The sequence below is a fragment of the Mirounga angustirostris genome, unplaced genomic scaffold (assembly GCF_029215605.1).
Source record: "Mirounga angustirostris isolate CCGP_5_RB_7025 unplaced genomic scaffold, mMirAng1.0.hap1 SCAF_10, whole genome shotgun sequence".
Classification (NCBI taxonomy): Eukaryota; Metazoa; Chordata; class Mammalia; order Carnivora; family Phocidae; genus Mirounga; species Mirounga angustirostris.
In genome coordinates this window covers 95,889,931-95,912,766 of record NW_026991718.1, presented here as the reverse complement: position 1 = coordinate 95,912,766, position 22,836 = coordinate 95,889,931, and the positions used below count along the sequence as shown (strand labels likewise).

The window sequence follows — 22,836 nt, the reverse complement described above, 5'->3', positions numbered from 1 at the left end:
AAATAAGCTATCTGGAAAGAAATCTCTGACAAAGAAAATTAAGGCATCAGGAGAAGCTATTTTAGGTCTTTGTGGAAACCTCAGTTATACCAATATGGAGAGCAGGCACCTGAAATGGTCACTGGCGGGCAATTCGGACGAAAATATTCCCAAGAACAAGCAACTTTCCTTGGCAGAGTTTTAAAGTGTCCTCTGGGGCGCCTGGGTGGCTCAGTCAGTTAAGCATACGACTCTTGATTTCGGATCAGGTCAGGATCTCAGGGTCGTGAGATCGAGTCCCGCCTTAGGCTCCACGCCCAGGGTGGCGCCTGCTTACAATTCTTTCTCTCCTTCTGCCCCTCCCCCTGCCCCTCCTCCCACATGAGCTCTGTGCCTTCTGACAGTGATTATAAATAAATAAATCTTAAAAAAATAATAATAAAGTGTCTTCTAAAAGCAAATGCTGGGGTTTCTTCAGCTTTGAAATAATAAAAAAATTAAAACAAAAAGACTCAAGCAGCCAGTTCCCCTGGCCCACAGGTCCTGCAGCTTGTCTGCACTCTGCTTTGGGAGCTTCTAAATGAGGGGGTCAGGGCTCCACCTGCCAGGCGGCTGATTAACTGACTTGGGTGTGGTCTGACACGCCCCCTGCCCCTCCTCCCACATGTGCTCTGTGCCTTCTGACAGTGATTATAAATAAATAAATCTTAAAAAAATAATAATAAAGTGTCTTCTAAAAGCAAATGCTGGGGTTTCTTCAGCTTTGAAATAATAAAAAAATTAAAACAAAAAGACTCAAGCAGCCAGTTCCCCTGGCCCACAGGTCCTGCAGCTTGTCTGCACTCTGCTTTGGGAGCTTCTAAATGAGGGGGTCAGGGCTCCACCTGCCAGGCGGCTGATTAACTGACTTGGGTGTGGTCTAGGCAGACTTGCAGGTGAGTCCAAGTGCCTCTAGGGTTGAGCACCACTGTCCTAAGTCATCCTTGCAAAATACCCAGAATCTCACCAGTTGACCAGTCCACCAAACCTTGTATCAGCCTAACACAACCTCTGGAAAAGGGGCACCATGACATTTTTGTCATAATCTGCATTATTATCCGTTGATTTTTACATGTCTCAGGTTAGGCATCACAAAATCCATTAAGCCACATTAGGGAAAAACTATGCCAGCAGCTAGAGAGCTAAAGGAAGAAGGAATGTGGAACGTTATATCAGAAATAAGGTTTTTACATCCAAATTCACATTTTTTAAAAAATCAGCTCCTGTAATCTCTTATTTTTTCCCCCGTAGTTTTCATCCCACAGACTCACATATTCATTAACAGAGGCCGACCTTGAAAATACAGTTACGAATTGTGGGGGGCTCTCTGTATTCAAAGTTCATGGTCAAGTTGATAAGGAAAATAAGAAAGCAGACAATTTTTTAAAAATCGGCAAACGATTTTATCAGATACCGCAACAAAGAAGCTACACAGATGGCAAAGAAGCCCACGAAAAGATGCTCAACGTCATTAGTCATCAGGGGACTCAGTTAAAACCACAGTGAGATATACTGCATACCTGTTAGAAGAGCAAAAAGCAAAAACAAAACCAAACCCCGACATACCAGTGCTGGCTACGACCTACGACACAAAGCAACAGAAACTCTCACACGTTCATTGCTGATGAGCTGCAACGATGCAAACCGCTTTGGGAAATAGTCTGGCAGTTTCTTATGAACTACACAAGGAAGAGCAGCCCATAATACTCAAGAACAAATGCCTAAGACAATGGTCAGGGACACACTTTGTGTCCTCAGCTGTCTAAACACCAGTGTTCCCAGTCTGAGTAAAAGAACAGAAGGGTAAACTTCAAATGTATGCAGAGTGAGAGTGGGGCCAGTGAGCCCAGTGCAGCTCGGCGCCCAGTCTGACCTGACGCCTCACCTGGGTCTCTGTTAACTAGGCCCTTGGGGGGGTAAGAGGCATCCCCAGATGTGCCTTCCCTGCAGCCGGGGCTCCGATTCTTACCTCTCTCATCCCACTTGTAATGGCAGATGCTTGAGGGGTGGTCTGGACAATCTGCTGCAGGATGGTGACATAGGTCTGAATTTCCAGAAGATTCTGTTGGGGGAAGGAAAGCATTCTCATTAAAACCTGAGCTGCTTGAGATTTTGCCTCCAGGACCAGGTGACCCCAGGGATGAATGCTTTCACATGTTCACCGTCACAGACAGGACAGACTGTGACCTGAGCAGCAGACATTTTAATCTTCACAAGAGTAAGGGGGCAGATAAAGAAACTGAGGCTTGATTGGTCTCGCCATTTCCCTTCAGTGACATGGATGCTTTGCTGCTGGTTTTCCTAGAGCCCAGGATGGCACAGCTATGAGAGAAAAGCAGAGACGGGGAACAAAGAGGCCCCCACAGGGTACAAAGGACCCTTTCTGATCCCAGAACAGGGCAGTGGTTCAAAGGATGGTCAGTCAATCCCAGACTAAATCACTTACTAGCTGGATGTGGTCTTGAGTAAGTGATTTAAACCACCTAATGCTCAGGGCTTTGCATATAAGAGGACTACCAATCTGGTCACGGTGCCTGATCCCCTTTCCCAGCAGAGCACCTGTGCCCAGCTCTGTGTGTGAGAGCACATCGCAGAGAATTGCCCTTGGCAGACAATGGTCCAAGAAGCAATACCCGCAAACCCACCTCGCCCCGACCCGAATCATTGACTCCTTGGCACAGGAATACAAAAAGCCAACCCTCTTGCCTCAAAGTGGGACCAACCCTGTGGAGCAATCATACTCCAGAACCCTCCATGGGGTCAGGCTGAGGCCAGACTCCAGCTAAGCCCCCAGACCCCTGCGCCCCTATTCCCCTTCATCTCCTCCTGGAAGCTCACCATTAATACAGCAATCACGCAAAAATCATCACTTGGGCTCTGCTCCTGGGGAGCCTGCCCTACGATACTAACTCACGAGTCTGGTGTTAGGACCAATGAGATAATACACAGAAACTTCGCAGTGTGAACTCTATTATCACCCCTTCGGTGTGAGCAATGGGTCCTCCCATTGGCGTAGGCAGGTCCACACTGAGACAGGAAGAGAGTCTAATACCTACTGAGCACGCACCAGGCTCCAGGCTGTACCGAGTGTCTCACCTATACTTGCATGCTGCCTCAGTTTCCCCAGAAGCAGACTGGTAGAGATTGAACGTTGTGACCCTCCAAATGTCACATATGGAAGACCTAAGCCCCACTGGGATGGGGTGTGGAGGTGCGGCCTTTGGGAAATAACTAGATTTAGATGGGGTCATGAGGGTGGGGCCCTGTGACGGGATTAGTGCCCTTAGAAGAAGTGACACCAAAGAGTTGGCATCAAGGAAAGCCCAGGTGAGCACACAGTGAGGAGACAGATGTCTGCAAGCCAGGAAGAGGGCCCTTCCCGGAACCTGGCCCTGCTGGCACCCCCAGCTCAGTGTTCCAGCCTCCAGAACTGTAAGAAACAAATTTCTGTTGTTTCTAAGCCACAGTGGTACTTTATTATAGCAGCCCGGACTGGCTAAGATACAGGCCCTGAGAGACGGGTCTGAGTGCAAACAGTTTATGTGGGTGAAGGTGCCAGGAAATGTTATTGGATGGAGAAGTGAGACAGGAAAGGGAAGGCAGCCAATGAGGAGCACGTTACCAGGTAAGTTACCACTGTGGGCACCCAGTGCTCAGGCCTAGCGGGGATCCCTGGGAGCCGTGCAGAACCGTGCAGAACAGCCGGTGAGAGGGAGCTGGGGTATGAATCCACCAATGCACATCCATCACTGGCTGAGGCTGTTCCAGGGGCAACACGTTCCGTGAGGCAGAGACACCCTCCACTGCCTGGAGAGCGTCCAGAGACAGAGCTGCGGATACTGGCAGTTGGAAGGAGGCCACAGCCCACCAGAGAGGTCAGCCCCCAGGACCAAAGCCAGGCTCACCAGTCTGCTACAGTTAACCACACTGCTGTGCAGAAGGAGAGTCTGGTGTTTGCACGTTGAAGATGGCAGCTCAGAGTGGGAAGGCCACTTGCCCATGGTTACACAGCTCCAGGATTTGATTTGTCCAGTACACCAAGGCCCCCCAAAGTCAGGCCTGTGAGAAGCTAGTGGGGGTGGGAGGCAGAGCAGAGCGCTACACAACAGAAAGCTCCCGAGTGCCAACTAACTGGCTTGGAGGCAGAGCTAATATATATATGTTACATTTTCTGCACTTCTGCATTTTCTGAGCTGAAACAATGATAGGTCCTAGCTTACTCAAGACGGATCTAAGCAAAATCACTTTGTGAATTGTAATGTACTCAACAGACATGTGTTCCCAATCCCTTCCCCCAACACACACACAACTGCCCTCCTGCTCTGCACATGTCTTGCTCACTAAGAGCCATCCAGCAACCAACCCCTCACCCACTTGGTTCAGGGGCAATACACACAAAAGGAACCCATTGTAGCAGGCTCATGTGTCAACCACAAGTGCCCCGGCCTCGTCTGGCCAAACCCAAACCGGGTTACCTGGGGGAAGGGCTTCAGAAGGTTCATGGTTACCTTCTTGTACCTGTCCTTTGCTGCACTGATGTCATCCTGTAGAAACTGGGCTTCGATCTGAAGGCGTAGGTTATGCAGTAAGGCTTCATCAGCTTCCTGCAATGAGAAACTGAGTCACACATCTGACTCGGAGGGCTGCACAGTGGAGGTATTGGCACATGGGTGTGAAATCAGCCAGATGTATGGGCACACGGACCTCCTGGGTTCTTATTAAAACATAGTCTTGTTCAGTAGGTCTGGGAGAGTGTCTGAGATTGCATATCTCTAGTAAGGCATTGGGTTAGCCCATTAGACCTGGTCTAGAATAATTCTCCACAGAGATTGATTTTGCCCCCAAGGGGACATTTGGTAATATCTGGAGACATTCCCAATTGTTACCACTTGGGTGCTGGGGTGTGACAACTGGCATCTAATGAACAGAGGCCAGGGATGCTGTTAAATATCCTACAATACACAGGACAGCCCCACACAACGAAGAATTCTCCAGTCCAAAATGTCAATAGTGCCATGGTTGCAAAACCTTGATCTAGAAAAATCAGGGAGAAAATTAGGATGCAGTTACATAACAACAGCCTTAAAATTTAAGTTACATCTATATCTGTTCTATATCTCATCATCAGGAAGTTGAGTTTCTAAGACTAAGAAAGAGTTTTCTGGTAACACCGAAAACTTCATTTTAATAGTTTTCTCCCAAGGACTGCTGACACTTACCCTGATGCTATGTATCTTTAACACAAAATGCATTTTTTTAATGAGTGCTGTGGTAAACAGTATTTATTCCTTTAAAATTGGACATGACACTTAGGACACAAGGCTGAGTGTTCTCACCAAACATTCTGATAGTTCACTGACTTTCATCTCGTTGCTCTTGTTTGGGTAAACTAAATATTGTGCTCTTGATAAGATAGTGCTATGGGGGCCCTGGGTGGCTCAGTCGGTTAAGCGGCTGCCTTTGGCTCAGGTCATGATCCCAGGGTCCTGGGATCGAGCCCCGCATCGGGCTCCCTGCTCAGCTGGGAGTTTGCTTCTCCCCCTCCCCTTGCTCGTGCATGCATGCTCTCTCTCTCTCTCTCAAATAAATCTTTAAAAAAGATAAGATAGTGCTGTGATGGCTGGAACTCCCTTAAGGCTGTAGCAATCCAGCATGATACTACCGGTGAGCATTACTTGGGGTCCTCAAGACTGTCACTCTCCTGAGACATCTCTGCCGTGCACACTTGCCAATACCTGAGGCCTTGCCAAATGACTTTCTTACCGACTTATTAATGACTTGTTAAAAAGTATGATGAATGGCAGCCATGGGCTTTCGTCGATAAAGGTGGATAACACATTTAAGACTTCTCCATCCTTGCGTGAGCAGAGTTAAAACAGTCAGGCATGAACACTGGCCAAGATATTTTGAGACATACCAAAATATCCTATCACTAAAAGGATTTAGATTCCAGGGAGGCCTTTGCCTGCAGTCCTTGGAAAGACACTTGATTCCTTAATCATTCCTAAAAAGATGACTGGTGTGGGAAGATTGTGATTGCCAGATGCTGAAAGAAGATACCTGGATTCCGACTCCAGTGGATCACCTGCCTTGAATGAGCTTTTTGCGCAAGTGCAGCCTCAGCACCCACCACATCAGAGAGCTGGGACTTCATGAGACTAGAAAACAGGCTGTATGAACTTCAGGCCTACATCAGAATAAACGCTTCATTAAGAAATACATGCCTGTGTGAATTTGGCCTGAAACTTGAGCAAGATGGGGGGGGGGGGCAGCTAATCATCCCACTCAACTCAAACTTCTGAGGCTATTTTATCTACCAAAAAGAACTTTGAGTTTATCTTTTTTTTAAGACTATATTTATTTTAGAGAGAGAGCGTGAACAGGGGGAGGAGCAGAGGGAGAGGGAGAAGCAGACTCCATGCTGAGCACAGAGCCCGACATGGGCCTCAATCCCACGACCCTGAGATCAGGACTTGAGCCAAAATCCAGAGTTGGCTGCTTAACCGACTAAGCCACCCCAGGCGCCCCTGAGTTTATCCTAAAAGAACTTCAGAGTTCTACAAAATCAACTGGGTCAACTGGCAACTGCCAGGCGTGTATCTTAAAGCATTCCTTTTTGCATAGACTTATGCAAATAAAAATGAAATAAGCTATCCTAATATGCACTGTCCAAGTCTCAGGCATAATTTAAAATTTTCTGGTAGCTACATTAAATAAAATGAAAAGAAATGGGTGAAAGCAATTTTAATAATATATTTTATTTCACCCAATATACCCAAAATATTATCCTTTCACCATGTAATCAATAATTTTAAAGTTATTAATGAGATATTTTACAGTATTTTTTTTTTCAGGCAAGGTCTTTGAAACCTGGTGTGCATTTTACCCTTACAACGCATCTCGATTTGAACTTCCAGTGTTTCGATCGCCCCCAGCGCACGTGGCTGGTGGCTCCCGAGCAGGACAATGCAGCTCTACAGGATTAATTTTGGGCACAAGGGAGCATTCTATCCTTCCTCAGTGTCTCCTCCAGGTTTCTGCCCCAGGGCGAATGCCCCCAGTTTCTCTCATTTCTCTGAAGATTCTGAAGTCCCTTGATGGGTACCAGGGAGGCCAACAATGAGCAACCAAGTAGGGAGTGAACCCTCAGACAGAAGGAGAGAAGGACCCCAACCTGGAGCTGGTTCCCTGCCCACTGCCCCTGGACTCTTCTCTGCTTTCCCCAGGCTTTGCTCACTTCCGGGCCCGGAGCTGGGCCTCTGCTGCCCGCCGGGAGAAGCAAGAGCATAGTAAAAAATCTCACCCTTTGAAAGACGCACACAGAGTCTGAAGTCTTTTTTTTTTAATCAGAAGTAAGAGAATGGACCAAATTACAAAACAGGGATGCACAGCTCCAGGTACGGGGCTCTGAACTGTCTGAACTAAATTAATGTGAAAACTAACTCTGGGCCCTCAGTTTCTGGGCTCATTCTTTTGATGAATGAATTAACCAGTCGCTGACTTTTGATGAGCTCTGCCCTCAGGGTTTCACGATGGGTCCTCCAATCCTGTGTTACGGGGACAGTACTTCAGAGTTCAGTGAAACCTCAACAGCACTGTTTCTTCCTTCAGAAGACGCACACTGCCCACCCGTGGAAACTCAACGGATGCACCTGTACAATCAAGATGTTCATTCCCCAGGGCAAGTGAGCAGGTTCCCGGGAGGTCCTGGCTCTCTGAATTACCCAGAATTATCACATGAGCCTGGTGAAGCCCCTTCGTGAGAGAAATGGTGATACAAAGAAATCCCAGGGGTCTTTCCAGCAATGGGAAAGGGCTGCGGAACCAGAAAGAGCCAGGATAATTTACAGACTCCAAAGGAAAGGTAGCCAGGTCTCAAGAAGGACAGAAAGCAGGGCAGTCCCAGGACTCTAGCAGCAGGAGGTAATGGCTCTTCCCTCAGGATGACCGGCTACAAATGAATTCGCCTCTGTGTCCCCTTGAGTCACATTTCTGGGAGAGTGCTGTGATGGCCAACATGGGTCACATGACCATCCACTTCACCGACAGTCCTACCAGGACCCCAGTGATGGGAAGGACAGTCAGAGTGTGTGGGGATGCAGCTCCATTCCCTTCAGGAGCAGTGGTCTGTGTGGAAGTGATTCTCAACCCTGTGGATGGGGCACCCCTTGGAGGGGCATGGCTCAGTTTGGGGCAGAGCTGGTCAAAGACCTTGAGCCAGTCCTTCTGGATAGCCTTCTACCCTCCCTCCCCAGTACCCTTATCCCCACCCTCCCACCACACCCCTCTTAAGATTGCTGAGGATGAAACGAGGCGGAGAATTCTCAAACATCTTCATTTTTACCAAAAACTCATCCACGATTAATCCATAATCACCAAGGCTGAGGAACTGGAAATAGGGTTTCAAGGACGCTTTGTGTCATGACTTCTAAAGGGATCAAACACTCGCAATTTTAGAAATAGAAGGGACCCTTTAGGTCATTAGACCTCAGATGTTTCCTAAGTTACATGTGTCATCTTTCAAACAAAATATCCCAGGATGCCAGTGTATAGGGGCAAAGCAGAGGCATGCTTCTGGAAGGACATGATCGCAGTAGGGTAGGGGGCCAGGCCCCCCCAAGCCCCCAGCAGCCCTCTTCCCTGAGAGGGAAACACAGCTCAGAAACTAGAGTCTCTCCTTACAGATGGACAGGCTGAGGCCAGACTGACCAGTGGGTCATGCAACTAGTTAGTGGAAGCTAATGGGAAACAACAGGACTGGAGTCTGTCTTGGGCTTCTCTCTACTAGTTAAGAGGTGACAGCCAAGCCTTTAAAATGACTCATGGGTGATAATAAAGGCCAGCCGATATTTATCCTTAAAATAGGGATTACACAGATGCTTCTGCAGCACATTCTCTTGCTTTGAGGACAATCATCTGACAAACTGACCCCAACACTCGCGAAGGTGAGTAGGTGCCCCTGGAATGTACAGTTGCTGGTGGGGGGGGGGGGGGAGGATTCAATTGGGAGTACTCTCTTTTGTTTGCACCAGAAGTCAGAATGTGTGGACGCTTGTGTTTTTATTATGCTTTGGATGCTGTCAGCTGCATTTTCAAAAGCTCTACCAGCAGCAGCATCTAGATTTTTTCCAAATGTAGACTCTGTGTCAACAGTCTAATTTTAGAAAACATTCCAACCCTGATGTTGTATGTGTTGGCAATCTAGGCCCGTGGTTCTCAAAGTGTGGTCAATGACAGCTAGGGATAATGAGAAATGTAAAATGATGCAGAGTACAAAATATCTGGCAGATCCCAGACCTACTGGGTCAGAATTTCTGGGGTCAGGACCCAGGAGTCTGTATTGTAACATGCCCTCCAGGTGCTGCTGGTCCACACGGAGATTTCAGAATCACTGATCTAAACCATTTTTTTGAGAAAGAGAGTAGAGAAGTCACTAGAGCCCAATGTGCCTTTGAAGAATCAGCCTGCCAATCCATTTACAGATACCAGAAATCCCACTAAAAACCCAACTGCCTATATCTTTACCCAGCCTCAAATCCAGCATCTAAGCAGCTGCTCAAGAATGGGTATTCAAGTTCATTGAGATGTCTAGTTAATTAGGGTTTAATTAAAAAACACTTCAACCTTGGTTGTCAAAAACCTTCCCAAAAATTGTAGATTTGCTTTCCTTCCCGGGGCTAAGGCTGGCCTGGAGGACGGTGCTGAGTCTGTTCTAGAGCTCTACTCCCTGTCTTCCCACTGCCTCACCTTCTCTCCCTCTGCATACCTCCTGGTTCCTCCTCTGCCCTTCTGTTCTCCAGCCTCCCCACCCCCATCACCATCCTGAATTCCGGAAGTTCTGGAAGTTCGTCTCCAGCCTCAGAGTTGTTCTTAGGTAAATGAAGCCCTGTAGCCCTGAAAACAAAGGCTCCATGCCCCTTCCCCAAATGCCCTTGCTTCTTGCCCTTTCCCCGGATGCACTGAAGATACACAAATTGCGTGGAAAAGCATATATGGCAGTTTTAGGTACTTCTTAAAAAATTGTTTTTAAGTGAAAGCATTTGACTAGAACCCACATCATTTTAAAATTCTGGGGATTTTAAAGAAAAAAGGAGAGAAATCTTAAAGCCTCCTTATAGTTTCCTTAAGATAAGCAACACTGGGCATTATTGGGACTGATAACCATATATTCAAAGAGAGACAACGAGTCCCAGAGGTTAGCCAAACCCAGACACTTAAAAGTCATCAAGAATTCTTACTGCATCAAAAGTCTTAAAATCTGAATAACTTTGGCCAAAGTATGTAAGTGGTATGTTGAGACATTTATATCATTTCAAAGTGCCTAGCAAAGAGTGGCTTGCTTTAGATTTTTTGGCTGTTAAAAATACAGGAGCTCTGTTCTGAAGATGTAATGACATGGGCAGTATTAACAGATGACAGTCTGGTGAAAGCAGAAGCAATCCTTCCCGTCAACATACATTGTGATATTTTCCAAGCATGGTTCAAAGACTGGGTCAGTGGTTTCTCCTCTACCCCATTTTCCACAGCCACATCTAGGCATGAATCCCTTCCACAAGACCAAAGGAAAGGGGCACTGACACGGAGCTGACAGTTGAAACCATGTTGATCTGATGTAGGTAGGCACTCAAAGATTTGTCAGCCAAAATCACTGATATGACCAGCCAACCAGACGTGAATGTACTCCTCCATTTCTACCTTCTCACGTGACCATCTCGATGGACAGAGAACAAGAAGGTCCAGCCTTCTCCTGGCCAACCCCTTGAGTTCCTGTGAAGCAAGGATTGGGTACATGTTGTTCACTCCAGGAAGCTCTGGAAGGGAGGAAGTGATCCAGGGAAAGGAACAAAGGCAAGGAAGGTGTATAATGAGCAGGTTACCACTGTGGACAGCCACACCTCAGTAGTGCTGAGGACCCTTGGAGAGACTGTAGAACTCACCTCTGAACTGTTGCTATGAGCTGTGGGGCAGCTGGGGAGCTCATCCACCTACTCCCACCCCTCAGCAGCCGAGGGTTGCTCCCGGGGTGCGAAGGCCCACACGTCCAGGCTACGCCTCCTGCGCATCAGCCAGACACATGCAGGAAGCCAGCCAGCGTGCTCAGCATGTCTGTGTGACCTCAGGGGTGGCCCACAGGATAGGGATGGGGCACCAACGTCAAGCGTGCAGGGGTCATCTTCACCCAGGGACTCTGGCCTTGTGTCTGCCTCCTGAGAGACAGAGATTCCCCGACTGTCCTTGGGAGGCAGAGAATGAGCCATGTGCACAAAAGGCTTCTGACCACACATGCCAAGGATGGGCTGTTGGGCTCCAAAGTCACTGAACCTCACCAAGGGTGAGGCTCCTCACTGGCAACAGAGGGGTTGAACGGGGTCGTTTCTGAGGGCAGAATAAAGAACCACAAAACTGTGCCAAAGCTCCAAGCTGGTGCGTGGATACGGCCAACTCCCCGCATCATATGCAGTGCTCATGATTTCTGCTACAACCAGGCGCCACCTGTGTTATTAGTCACTCGGTATTTTTCCTCAAATTGCTTCATCTACTTATATGCCTTCAAAAAGGAACTTTTTGATGTCACCTGCTATCGAGAAGAGGTAATCATGAAAATAAATTCACAGCTGCTAGAAAATTATTCCTTCATTCACCATCTAAAATCACCTCCCACTCCACCAGAGTCATGAATCCCACACTCTGGGGAAACGAAGCTGGCATCCATCACATCAAGGGCTCTGTAATAATAGTTGTGACAGGCAAGTCACAGACACTATTATGTCACTTCATTCTTACTGTGCATGTCGATAGACATCCACTCCATGGTGGTGGCAACCATTACTGCTCCTACTTCAGAGATGGAAGAAGCCGCAGCTCAGAGAGATAAGGAAATTCCCCCAAAGTCTCATAGATACTCGATAGTGGCATGAAGGGTCCTATTATTGGGCCGCTCTCCGTTTTTGGACTGGACACTCGCTTGTGAGCAGAAGTGTCTTTCCCCTGGCCCAGGGAAGAGCCACGCCGATGCCCTGCACCAGCTCTGGCCCGAGTTCCTGGTAGCATCTTTCCCCAGAACTTCTGTAACATTCTCATGGCACTGATACTCCAATTGTCCTCACTGTCTGTCACAAAGGGAGGCCTTTCCCTTCCCTGGCCTTATCTCCAATACCTTATTTTTCTACCTGCAAATATGTCTTGCTTTTGTAATAAGAGAACGACAACAGAAGGCTGGAGCTTGTTGTTGGTTTTTTTTGGTTTTTTTTTTAAAGATTTATTTATTTATTTGAGAGAGCGAGAATGAGAGAGAGTACATGAGACGGGGGAGGGTCAGAGGGAGAAGCAGGCTCCTCGCTGAGCAGGGAGCCTAATGCGGGACTCGATCCCGGGACTCCAGGATCATGACCTGAGCTGAAGGCAGTCGCTTAACCAACTGAGCCACCCAGGCGCCCTGGAGCTTGTTTTTAAATCCAGTGTTACTTCCCACCAAAGCTAAAAAGAGGGACTACACTCTTTCTCCCTCCTCTATGAAGAGTGCCCGTGATGGGACTGCATGAGCGACAACCATAAAATAAGTCCAGAGGGACCCCTGCTTTCAGTGAGGACAAATACTCACAAAGCAAAATGTGGTGGTGTTGGGGAGGGGCTGCTAAACTGGCATCTAAGTGAACAGTGTAAGGCACCTATGTCCCTGAAAGCAGTGGTCTATGGACAAGATGGCGGCCCCATCTGGCAGCCGGGATCACCACCCAAAACAAGAATGGGGATGAGCTACGAGTATCAGCAGAACAACAGGGTGATGTCTGATGCTAATAACACCCAAATCCCAGCTCAACTTTTAACAGGCTTGGGGCCATCATGGCCCAAACCAATACAAGACCAATCACTGAGTCTGGGCACTGAGGGCTCTCCTAAGCACACTCTCACCTCCACCTCTGTGTTTCTATCTGGGGTGTTCACACAGTGGCTGGCCTGAGACAATCCCAGTTTCTACTAATTGACCTTGATAATTACTGACAGTACCTCCTTCCACACAGTGTCTTGGTTTGAATGATACATCATATGCTCACACAGGGAAGGGCATAGGAGCATCATGTGGTAAATAACATAGACAAAACAAAATTCGGTTTCCCTAGGTTATGGTTCTAACATTCCCACCAGTTAGCAGACTAATCCTAGACAGCAGAGGTTGGACAAAGCCAGGGACTGGCAAACATCCTGAGCCAATGCCGACTATCTGTAGTGGTTGCCTGGAGCTCCACGTGAAGAATCCTAAGGCCACATCTGGGCATGGCAGGGAAAGGTGCTCTGTTTGATCAGTAATTCTGATGAGGAATTACAGGTGTGGAAGGGAGGGAAAGGGGACAATCAGCCATGTGCCCTTTATAAGCAACCCTTTGATGAAATAGTCTCCATGGGTCTTTCTGCTCGGACATTTGAGCTCTGAAATGACAGCTATCTGCCATCCCTGCTTTTGTCCAACCTCTGAGATCTGGGATTATTCCATCTGGTAGTCGAGTTCCCCTGGCTAGAGCAGAAAATCCAATCAATTAGGATGATGATGGAGGATCTGAAGAAGGAAATTCCCTGCAAAGGACAACCCCGCAGGACTCTGCAGGAGGGTCTCCAGCAAGAAGCTCAGAATCCCTGGTGGCCCCCACATGGCTACTCTCCAGACTCTGAGAAAGGAGAGCCTGAAGGGAAGTGGAAATTTCTTCCTCTATTCTCTGAGAGTTCTCCTGCAGAAGAGCAATCTCGAGACTCTCAGCCAACAGAGTAGACATCCTTGCATCCCAATAACCACTGCCCAAAGCAAGTTTCTTCAGTCTGGTGTGTTTGGAACCAGCACATCTGAACGACACAACCAGAGCTGGTATTGTAATGCTGCCATGTTTGAATAGCCTAGGACAACCCATTAAGCTTAACATCTAAGGTTCTCTCGTGAGACCCCGTGTGTTGCGGGAGAGAATTGTGTGTCTTGGGTGTGTGAGTTCACACAAAGACTTACTTGAAAATTATGAATCAAGAAAGAGAGTGACAGCAAAAGAAATAGGTGAACCCTAAAAGGACACAGAGAGAAGGTGTGTGACAGTCATTTCAGTCACTAAGTTCCATTCTCAAACTCAAGTCTGGACTCAAACTCAAGTTCGTATTCAGCTCACCTTGTTAAGCCGTTCCAGCATTTCTTTTAGGAGCAGTTGACATTCACATTCGTTTTCATACCTGCAAATGGGACACATAAGCAAAAGTTGGACAACTTCCGTGATTCCATACGTGATGATCACACAATCAGCGCTTAAGTTTCATCTGAGATGAGTACTATGCCGTCTCTTTAAGGAGAGGTCCCTAAGGTTAAAATAGTAGCTAAGGCGGCACTGCCGAGCCCTTGGCGCCCCAACCTCTGCCACAGCCTGGCGCATGCGCAGAGTGCTGCTGTAGCCCCCACAGACGGGGCTACCGGGGAACGGTGAATGGAACAGGAGTCCCCCAGCCTGGAGGCCCATCCCCCCCACCCAGCCAGCTCAAGGATGAAGGAATTGTATCTCCACACACCCCTAACCCAAGCACCGCAGTGGCACAGAGGCTGCCCTACATGACCTGCAACAAACGCCCTTAACCTGACCTTGTTTGGGTTGTCTGTACTCTTGTATTTATCCACATGTGTCAGTGTTTCTGGATTATGCCATTTAATCCTTACAAAACCCTGGAAGAGAGCAGTTATCATTGCTCCCCAGGTGAAAGATAAGGAAACTGAGGCTGAGAAACTGGCCTTGACCTCGGGCAGCTGCCCCGGCCACTTCACCCTCATCTCTGTGCCCTCGCCCCTGCACACCAAAGGCCTGCTCTGGGCCAGTGGGCAGGGCAGGCTGGACAGGGCAGAGTCAGTGCCCCTGGGGCAGCCCTCAACCTCTGACAGAAGGTGAGTGGGTACATAAATAGCCCGGCTCCCTCACCCTCAGCTAGGACAACTGAAGTGTTTCTCCATCTGGCATGCTAGCTCCAGGTGCCCACGATGTTAATTTGCTGGCTAATGCACTCGGTGTTTTCTGCCTTCCCCTCCTGCCTCACTTCCTCACTCCCCAAACTTGCTCCTTGAGGTCACCTTCCAGATAAGCTACCAGCCGTCAAACCCCTTGATCGGGCTTGGCTTCTGGAAGACTCCAAACTAAAGGAGGGATGGAGTCAGGACTCACACTTGAATCTAGCACCAAAAACTATGCCCTGATAGCCACACCACGCTGCCTGGGTAGAGCAGAGAGACCCTCCAAATTTAAACATAATTAAACAAAATTGATAATGCAACAGATACTAGGAATGGGTGTAGTTTTCCTCCTAGTCACCTTCCTCCCTGGACTTGTAGAAAATGATAGGGATCAAGGAGGCAAAGAAACCCCAGAAATCATTCTGTTCAAAGAGTGTCCCTCTAGGGGGAATTTTATCCCCTTAAGAAAGAGATAAGTCCCCTTCCCAAATGACTCCCCCCTTGTTCCCTGTAAGTTGGCCCCAATATCCATTCTGGCCTTCTTCCAGGAGTCAGAGCCCTTGATGTTTGGTGGGCACAGGGCTGCCTAGAGGGAAAACTACATTTCCCAGCCTTCCTTGCAGCTAGGTGTGGCCATGTGACCAAGTCTTGACCAATATGTAAGCATAAGTCTGTGGCAGTCTCCAAATATCTTTGATAAGAGATGATGTGGGTATGTCCTTCTGCATCCTTTCCTCCATCCTGCCCCTGAAACATAGATGCTGCTTCCCTGAAGGCCAGGCACAGACTTCTGAGCCTCAAATACTATAGAGTGGCATGCTGAGCTGCTTGCTAGGCCAGACCTTACGCAAGAGAGAAATCCATCCTGGTCAAGCCAATATCACTTTGGAGTTTATGCCACTTGTGGTTGAAACTAATCCTAATTAGCATTCAGCCCAACCCACAGAGCATAGCTTTCAGAGCCCTTGCACACCCATGCCATGGGCTCAAGTCAAGTACTGAAAGAGGTGCTAGAAAACCATGCAGCTGGTTTTCTAGCGGAATTAGAGAGTCCTGACTTCAGGGAAGAGTAATTAGAAATATGTGCACTGTGCACGCTCCCAGGTCTAAAGCCACCTAAGAAGCTGTTATAACCAGTAGGCAAAGCTTTACGTTTCCCACCAGGATGTCACATTTAGCAGTTTCTTTTGTGTGTGGCTCTAATGGAGCCAGAAATTATTTTTTAATAGCTAATAGTTAGCTTTGAGAATAAAACTGTGAACAAATTCCAAATTTTCTCATTGCTCTTTCCTGCTAGAAACATCTACGAATTTCTGTAGCTTAAAAACATGTTTGATAAATAATGCAGTAACATGTTATCGTGGGTAGTTTTCACGCTGTGAAGACAAGTCTAGATATTATAGACAAGTGATTTCATTATAAAGAATTCATGATAAGAATTCATAAAGTGAAAAAACACTTTGGCTTCAATTATTTGATTGTTTTACATAATTATTTTTGGTTTTTAACAATTTAGACAATTGACTGTATTCATCAATATATTTTGGTAGTTTTATTTGTTTTTATTTCATTCTTGTTTTATTTAGTCTTTGTCTGATGTGCTGAAAACCTGATTTTGAAATTATTCAACTATCCAAGTAGAGAATATGCCTACCAAGGCTGCATATACCCTCCTACTTCTGCATTATTTTCACCTGGCTTTGGTTAGCCATCAGCTCACCTCTGGGATGTAAACCAAACTTGGTGTAAGTGTGTACCCATGCTTGTGGATGGGTATGATTTTCATAATCATTTTCAAATCCCAATACCTCAGTCAGAATATCAAAGTATCTCCAAGGGGGCAATGGGAGGGAATAAATTAACGGGAATTACTAAATATATCACAGAGCTGGAAGGGACAGCTATGAAGACATAGCTATGACATCTAACTCAGAACCAAGTGAAATTAGGAAAAGACAAGGAAAACTCAACATGGCCACTCCTTCAATGAGGGGCTCAAGGGAGTCATGCCCACCCAGCCAAATCACTGGGGCCTAATGCCTAGGTAAAGACCATTTTGGGATCCAGGGTTTCCTGCTGGCCCATGGAGCTGCCCTTGGTGTCTGAACCAGTGCACGCTTCCCTTTGCTTTAGAAAACACGCGCTTCATTTGAATGAGATCCTATCTCTAGGTCTCACTCCACAGGAATCCAAGAATGGATCCTCTCCAAGACACAGTATTCTAGAAAGTATAGAGTGAGAAAACCCGAATTCAAGTCCTGCCACCCACAGGCCCTCTCCAAGCCTCAGTTTTCCCATGAAGGGCGATAACAGGTGGATTTCCAGATCCCTTCTTCCAGCTCCAAATCTGTTTCTATGGATCAAACCCAGAATGAAATAGGAATGAAATCAATGAGGGGCGCCTGGGTGGCTCAGTCGGTTACACGTCTGTCTTCAGCTCCAGTCATGATTCCAGGGTCCTGGGATCAAGCCCTGCATTGGGCTCCTTGCTCATCAGGGAATCTGCTTCTCCCTCTCCCTCTGCCCTTGCCCTTGCCCCTTCCCCTCCCCCTCCACTCCTGCTCTGTTTTTTCGCTTTCTCTCTTTCTCAAATAAATAAATCTTAAAAAAAAAAAAAAGGAATGAAATCAATGAGTATGATCTGATAAACATGCTCAGTGAGTATGATCTGATAAACATGCTCAGTACATTTTGTTGAATAACCTGCCCATGATTCAGATTAAGAATGTGGGACTCAGACATAGAGCATGTTTGCAGAAGACCCTCTGGCTACCCTAGACCAGGGGTCCCCAAACCTGGCTTTTCACTGGAATTACCAGTGGAGCTCATAAAACTTAACATTTCTGGGCCACACCTGAGTTCCAGGGTGGGGCCTGGCCATCTGTATTTTTAAATTAATTTATATAACTTTTAAATGAATAAATCTCTTATGTGGTTAGACAAATTTTTTTAATTACATAAAAAACTGTTCCATTAAAAGTCTCCTCTGCTCTCATTGCCCAGTTCCTACTCCCTGGTCCTCCACATGTAACCAGTGTCATTAGGTTTTTGCATGTGTCTGCTTGTGTTCTCTTTTTCCTTATGCAAGCAAAAAATTCTGCTCTTCTCCCCCTTCTTTTTAAAGTAAATGATAGTAACACACTATTCCCTTGTTTTACAATTGCGTAGCATTCCATTGCATAAATGAAGCACAATTTGATAACCTGACTATCTATGAATAGGCATTTAGGTTCGTTCCAGGCTTTTGCTATTGCAGATCACACTGCAATACGGGCATGCCATTTTATACTTGCTGGAGCACCAAAGAATGAATTCCTTGAGGTGGCCCCTGCAGAGTAAAAGAGCACATGCATTTATAACCTGGGAGGATGGTGGCAAATTGCTGAGCATCTTTTTTTCTTTTTAAGTTCTTCAGGTGATCTTATCATCTTATTCATTCTGTGGAAAACGGGACCATGCTCTGGACCAAGGTTTCTGAAATTTCAAGCTTAACTCCATTTCTAACCAGCTCCTGGGTGATGGCAATGCTGCTGGTCCATGGACCACACTTCAAGTAGCAAGACGCTAGAGGACACACATTGAAATAATGTCCAGGTAGCAGCTGTGATGCAGTAAAGATGATTAGCATGCCCAGGACCTGAACTCCATCCCAGTGCAGCAAGGCACTAGCTGAGTGACATTGCCCCAAATCTTGACACTATCGAAGCCTTAGTTTCCTCATCTGCAAAACAGGTGCAGTACCGTCTATTACAGGATAAGGCTGTGAGGATCAAATAACATGGATACATCTCAAAAACACTGTGCTGTGCAAAAGGATCCAGACATATAAGAGCACATCTGTAAGATTCCATTTTTGTGAAATTCCAGAACACACAAAATTAATCTCTGGTGACAGTAATCAGAACACTGGGTGCCTCCAGGTTTTTCGTGGGGGAGGGGTGCAGGGTGACTGGGAAAGGACAGGAGAGAACTTTCTGGGGTGGTGGAAATACCCTGCTTGTTTGAGTAGTTACATGGGTACATACATTGTCAAAACTCATTGAACTATGCACTTAACACCTTTACATTTTTAAAAAGATTTTAATTTTAAGTATTCTCTACGCCCAAGGTGGGGCTCGAACTTACAACCCCCAGATCAAGAGTGGCATGCTCTACCAACTGAGAGAGCCAGGCGCCCCCAAACCTGTGCATTTTATTGCATGTAAATTAGACCGAAATTTTAAAGCACATTACATGATACCACTTCATGCAAACTGCGAAGTGCCATCGGAAGGGAAGGGGTCCCGGGTGAGGGAGAGGCACCGCGCGTGCGCGCGGCCCCTGCGGGGACGAGGTCCTGGGTCGCCAGGCGACCGCCCACGCCCTGCCTCCGTTTCCCCCCCCCCCACCCCGCCCCCCGCGCGCGCGCGGCCGCCGCTTACTTGCTGCGGAACTCGTCGAGCGCGCGCTGCGCCTCCGCGCCCTGGCGCTCCAGCCGCGCGCGCTCGGCCGCCAGGTCCCGGGTGCGCTGGTGGTTGCTCTCGACGTGGCGGGCCAGGGCGTCCTCCGGGCCGGTCGGCTCGCCCAGGCGCTGGAAAGCGTCCAGCTGCCGCCGGAGAACGGCGTGGCGCTGCTCGAGCGCGCGGGCCCGCTGGACGTGGGCGGCCACGCGCTCGCCGAGGCCCTGCAGCGCTGCCAGGCTGGGCGCCCCCGCCCGGCCCTCCACCATGCTGTCGGGCTCGGCGGCGCGCGTCGTCTCGTCGGCGAGCTCGTACTGCTCCTTGCGGGTCTGGAAGACATAGCTGCGCCGGTACATGGCTCCTGTGCGGGCGAGCGCGCGCGAAGCCGGCTCCCGGAGGCCGTGCGCCGAGGCGGCTGGCGGCTAAATAAACATCGGGGGCCCCCCGCCGGCACGCTGCTGGGACGTTCCAGAGCTGGTCAGCTGTTGAGCTCAACACTGCGCCCAGCCTCCGGAAGAATAAAAGAGCAGCGGGCCTGCTTTTGTGCGCCGGATTAGGGGACCATACAGCTCTGGGGGTTGGAAGGTTAAATTGGGCAATGAGGTTTTTGTTCTGTGATTGTTAAAGCCTGTTGCTTTATGATTGAATGGAGGGTCAGGAGGACAAGAGAGGCATGACTGCTTCCTCTGGGAATTGTGAAGGAAGCCCAAGGGAGCTTGTTAAACTTGGACTAGCTCAAAAGCCCGAGGACCTCTCTCTTTGTCTCCTCTCTTTGCGTCAAGCTCTCAATTATAGACCTTTTCAACAATACCACTTTTTTCCTGATTACTTAAGCAGTGCTTTTGCATAATTACAACATGACGTTTAGGAACCCTCTTTTTTGTTAGGGGTTCTTAACCACGGATGCAAAATAAATGGCCCATCTCGAAAAAACTGTGATGCGTGCTGCAAGCGAGTTCTTACTAACACCTATGCATATTTGTGAGAAAACATTCTTTGTACAATAACTTAAGAAACAGATGCACGGTTATCATTTTAACATTGCCCTTGTTCTCGGGGATTCTGACATTCTTTCTGTAGTAGGAGAAACAAGTAGAGCCCCATCAGGATATTGGCATAATTGATTCTTTGAACTAAAGAAAAAATCCTTACAGCTTAAAAGATTTAATAAATTGGCCAACTCTCAGAGAATATGAAAGAATTTTTTTGACACTATGTTTCATTTTAATTTGTATTACAGAAATAACAAAGCTAGGCTTTAACAAACTTAAAAGTAAGTTGTGGGTGTTGAAAGAAACTAATAGCATTTGATGAAAATGTTCCTAAGTATAAATACTTTGTCATATCTCCAATTTAAAAATCATTATCAAAAGGGCTGTTTTCCTAAAAATAAGGATTGGCTGTACCGTATAATTAACAACTATAAAGATTGCACAGAATTACATAATTATACTACAAATTAAAGTCACAGTTATAAAAGATCAAGAGTATGACACAGATCTTTGATGGGTTTATTATTTCTCCAAAAAGACTGTAAGATAATGGAATGAATTTAGTCTAGAATGAATCCAAGGTAAGGTCCAAAGTTGTGGTGGTGGTATGATTATTGTTCTATTTTCTTAAGCCATTTAAAAATAGGTTTTATGATCAAATCAAGGAGAGCCACATTAGCATTTTTTGTAGATACACATTATATCATGGTGATGGTGTGGTAAATTGGTTTCAGGCTTCCTAGAGAGCAAAACCAACACAGAACAAAGGTTATAAAAGCATTCATTTCCTTTGACATCATGTATCAGTCAGCTATTGCTACAGAACAAACTGGCCCCAAAACTAAATGGCATACAAGAAGGAATATCTAGCAATACACTCCCAGGTCTGCAAGTCAGCTGGAGAGCTCTCCTTCAAGCTACAGATCTTCCAGTCAGCTGGGAGAGTTCTGCTCCAAATGTCTCTCATCCCCCTAGAACTAGCAATGACAGAAGGACAAGAGTGAGCCCCACCACACAATCTCATTCCAAGCCTTTGTTTGCATCCTGTCCGCTAGCATCCCATTTGTCAAAGCAAATCACATGGCCATAGCCAAAGTAAAGAGGCAGGAAAGAGGCATGGCCCCCCACCCTGAGGCCATGGCAAGGGTGTGGGTGTGTAACTTTCACACTGGAGTGAAAAATTGGGACCAGCAACCCAGTCTACCACACATAGTAATCCTATTTGAAAAACAGATATCCCAGAAACATAACAAAGGAAAAAATATTATTTCAACAATCCAATGGAACAAACAAAATACCTACTCACAAAGCATAGTCTCAGGGAGACTCAACAAATTAAGACACAAGGAAATCTGGGATAAGTTCTAAAATAGAGATCCTACCAAAATGCTGTTGTTTTACCTAAGAAGCAGCAGTAAGTAGTGTGTGGATAGAGAGAAGTTAGAGTTTCAGGCAGAACAGCATAAATAAGGTGTGAGAACAACTGGTGTGAGGTGCAGTGGAGTGAGCCATGTGCTCTCTGAATGTAGTGAGCCTGAACTGAGGAGAGCCTGGCAAGAAGGCTCCCAAAAAGGAAAGTTCTGAAGGAAGGGCTGAGCAGTGGATGGAACATGAGCATCATTTCCACCCCTTCCCCCCAAGCCCTACCAAAAATGGCAGCAAAGAATTTATTTTTAGATTAAAACTCCACAAAAATCAGGAGGAAAAGATCACCGTGGACAAGATTTGCCAACAAATTTTCGGAAGGCTCAACAGAGACATTAGTGGCAACTGATATCAGTTGCACTGGCAGAGTGAAGACATGTGAAACCTACGTGCCACAGAGGGGACTGGGACAGGAAAACAAGCTGGTTCCTGTGAGAGACTCTCAGAAAAATTTAGGAATTGGGGCGCCTGGGTGGCTCAGTCGTTAAGCATCTGCCTTCAGCTCAGGTCATGATCCCAGAGTCCTCGGATCAAGCCCCACATCAGGCTCCCTGCTCGGCGGGAAGCCTGCTTCTCCCTCTCACACTCCCCCTGCTTGTGTTCCCTCTCTCGCTGTGTCTCTCTCTGTCAAATAAATAAATAAAATCTTAAAAAAAAAAAAAAAAAACTTAGGAATTGGATGTACCAGATATGACAGAAGAGGGGGGTAAAGTGTAGAGATGAAAAACCAGAGATTAGCCCAGGGCATAAGGAGCAGTTAGAATTTCAGGTCTCCTACCCCATTCCTGCAGAGCCAGGCAATTACCCCACCCCGGCATGACAGGAGACCAGAAGTTATTCTCTGGTGAAATTGAAGAAGAGAGGTCTTGAGTTCAAGGTCACCAGGCACAGCTAAGGACAGGATGAGATCATACTGAAACAAAGGGGTTAAAAGAGCAGATGCATCCATTTACCACTTTACTTCCAGGATGCTAGTCACCAGGCATTTATTTCC

General features: G+C 47.1%; 1 protein-coding gene across 1 annotated transcript in view; it reads right to left on the bottom strand.

Annotated features, from left to right (window-relative positions):
* The window catches only part of BFSP1 (beaded filament structural protein 1), a 38,443-nt gene extending 18,519 nt beyond the window's left edge, over positions 1–19,924 (bottom strand). The window contains exons 1-4 of the mRNA XM_045883813.3: positions 19,408–19,924; positions 14,166–14,226; positions 4,527–4,622; positions 1,988–2,080 (exon numbers count right to left, since the gene is read on the bottom strand). Of these exons, the coding sequence (XP_045739769.1) occupies positions 1,988–2,080; positions 4,527–4,622; positions 14,166–14,226; positions 19,408–19,781 (624 nt within the window). The 5' untranslated portion in view covers positions 19,782–19,924. The remainder of the gene's footprint in view (positions 1–1,987; positions 2,081–4,526; positions 4,623–14,165; positions 14,227–19,407) is intronic.
* Positions 19,925–22,836: the final 2,912 nt, after the last annotated feature.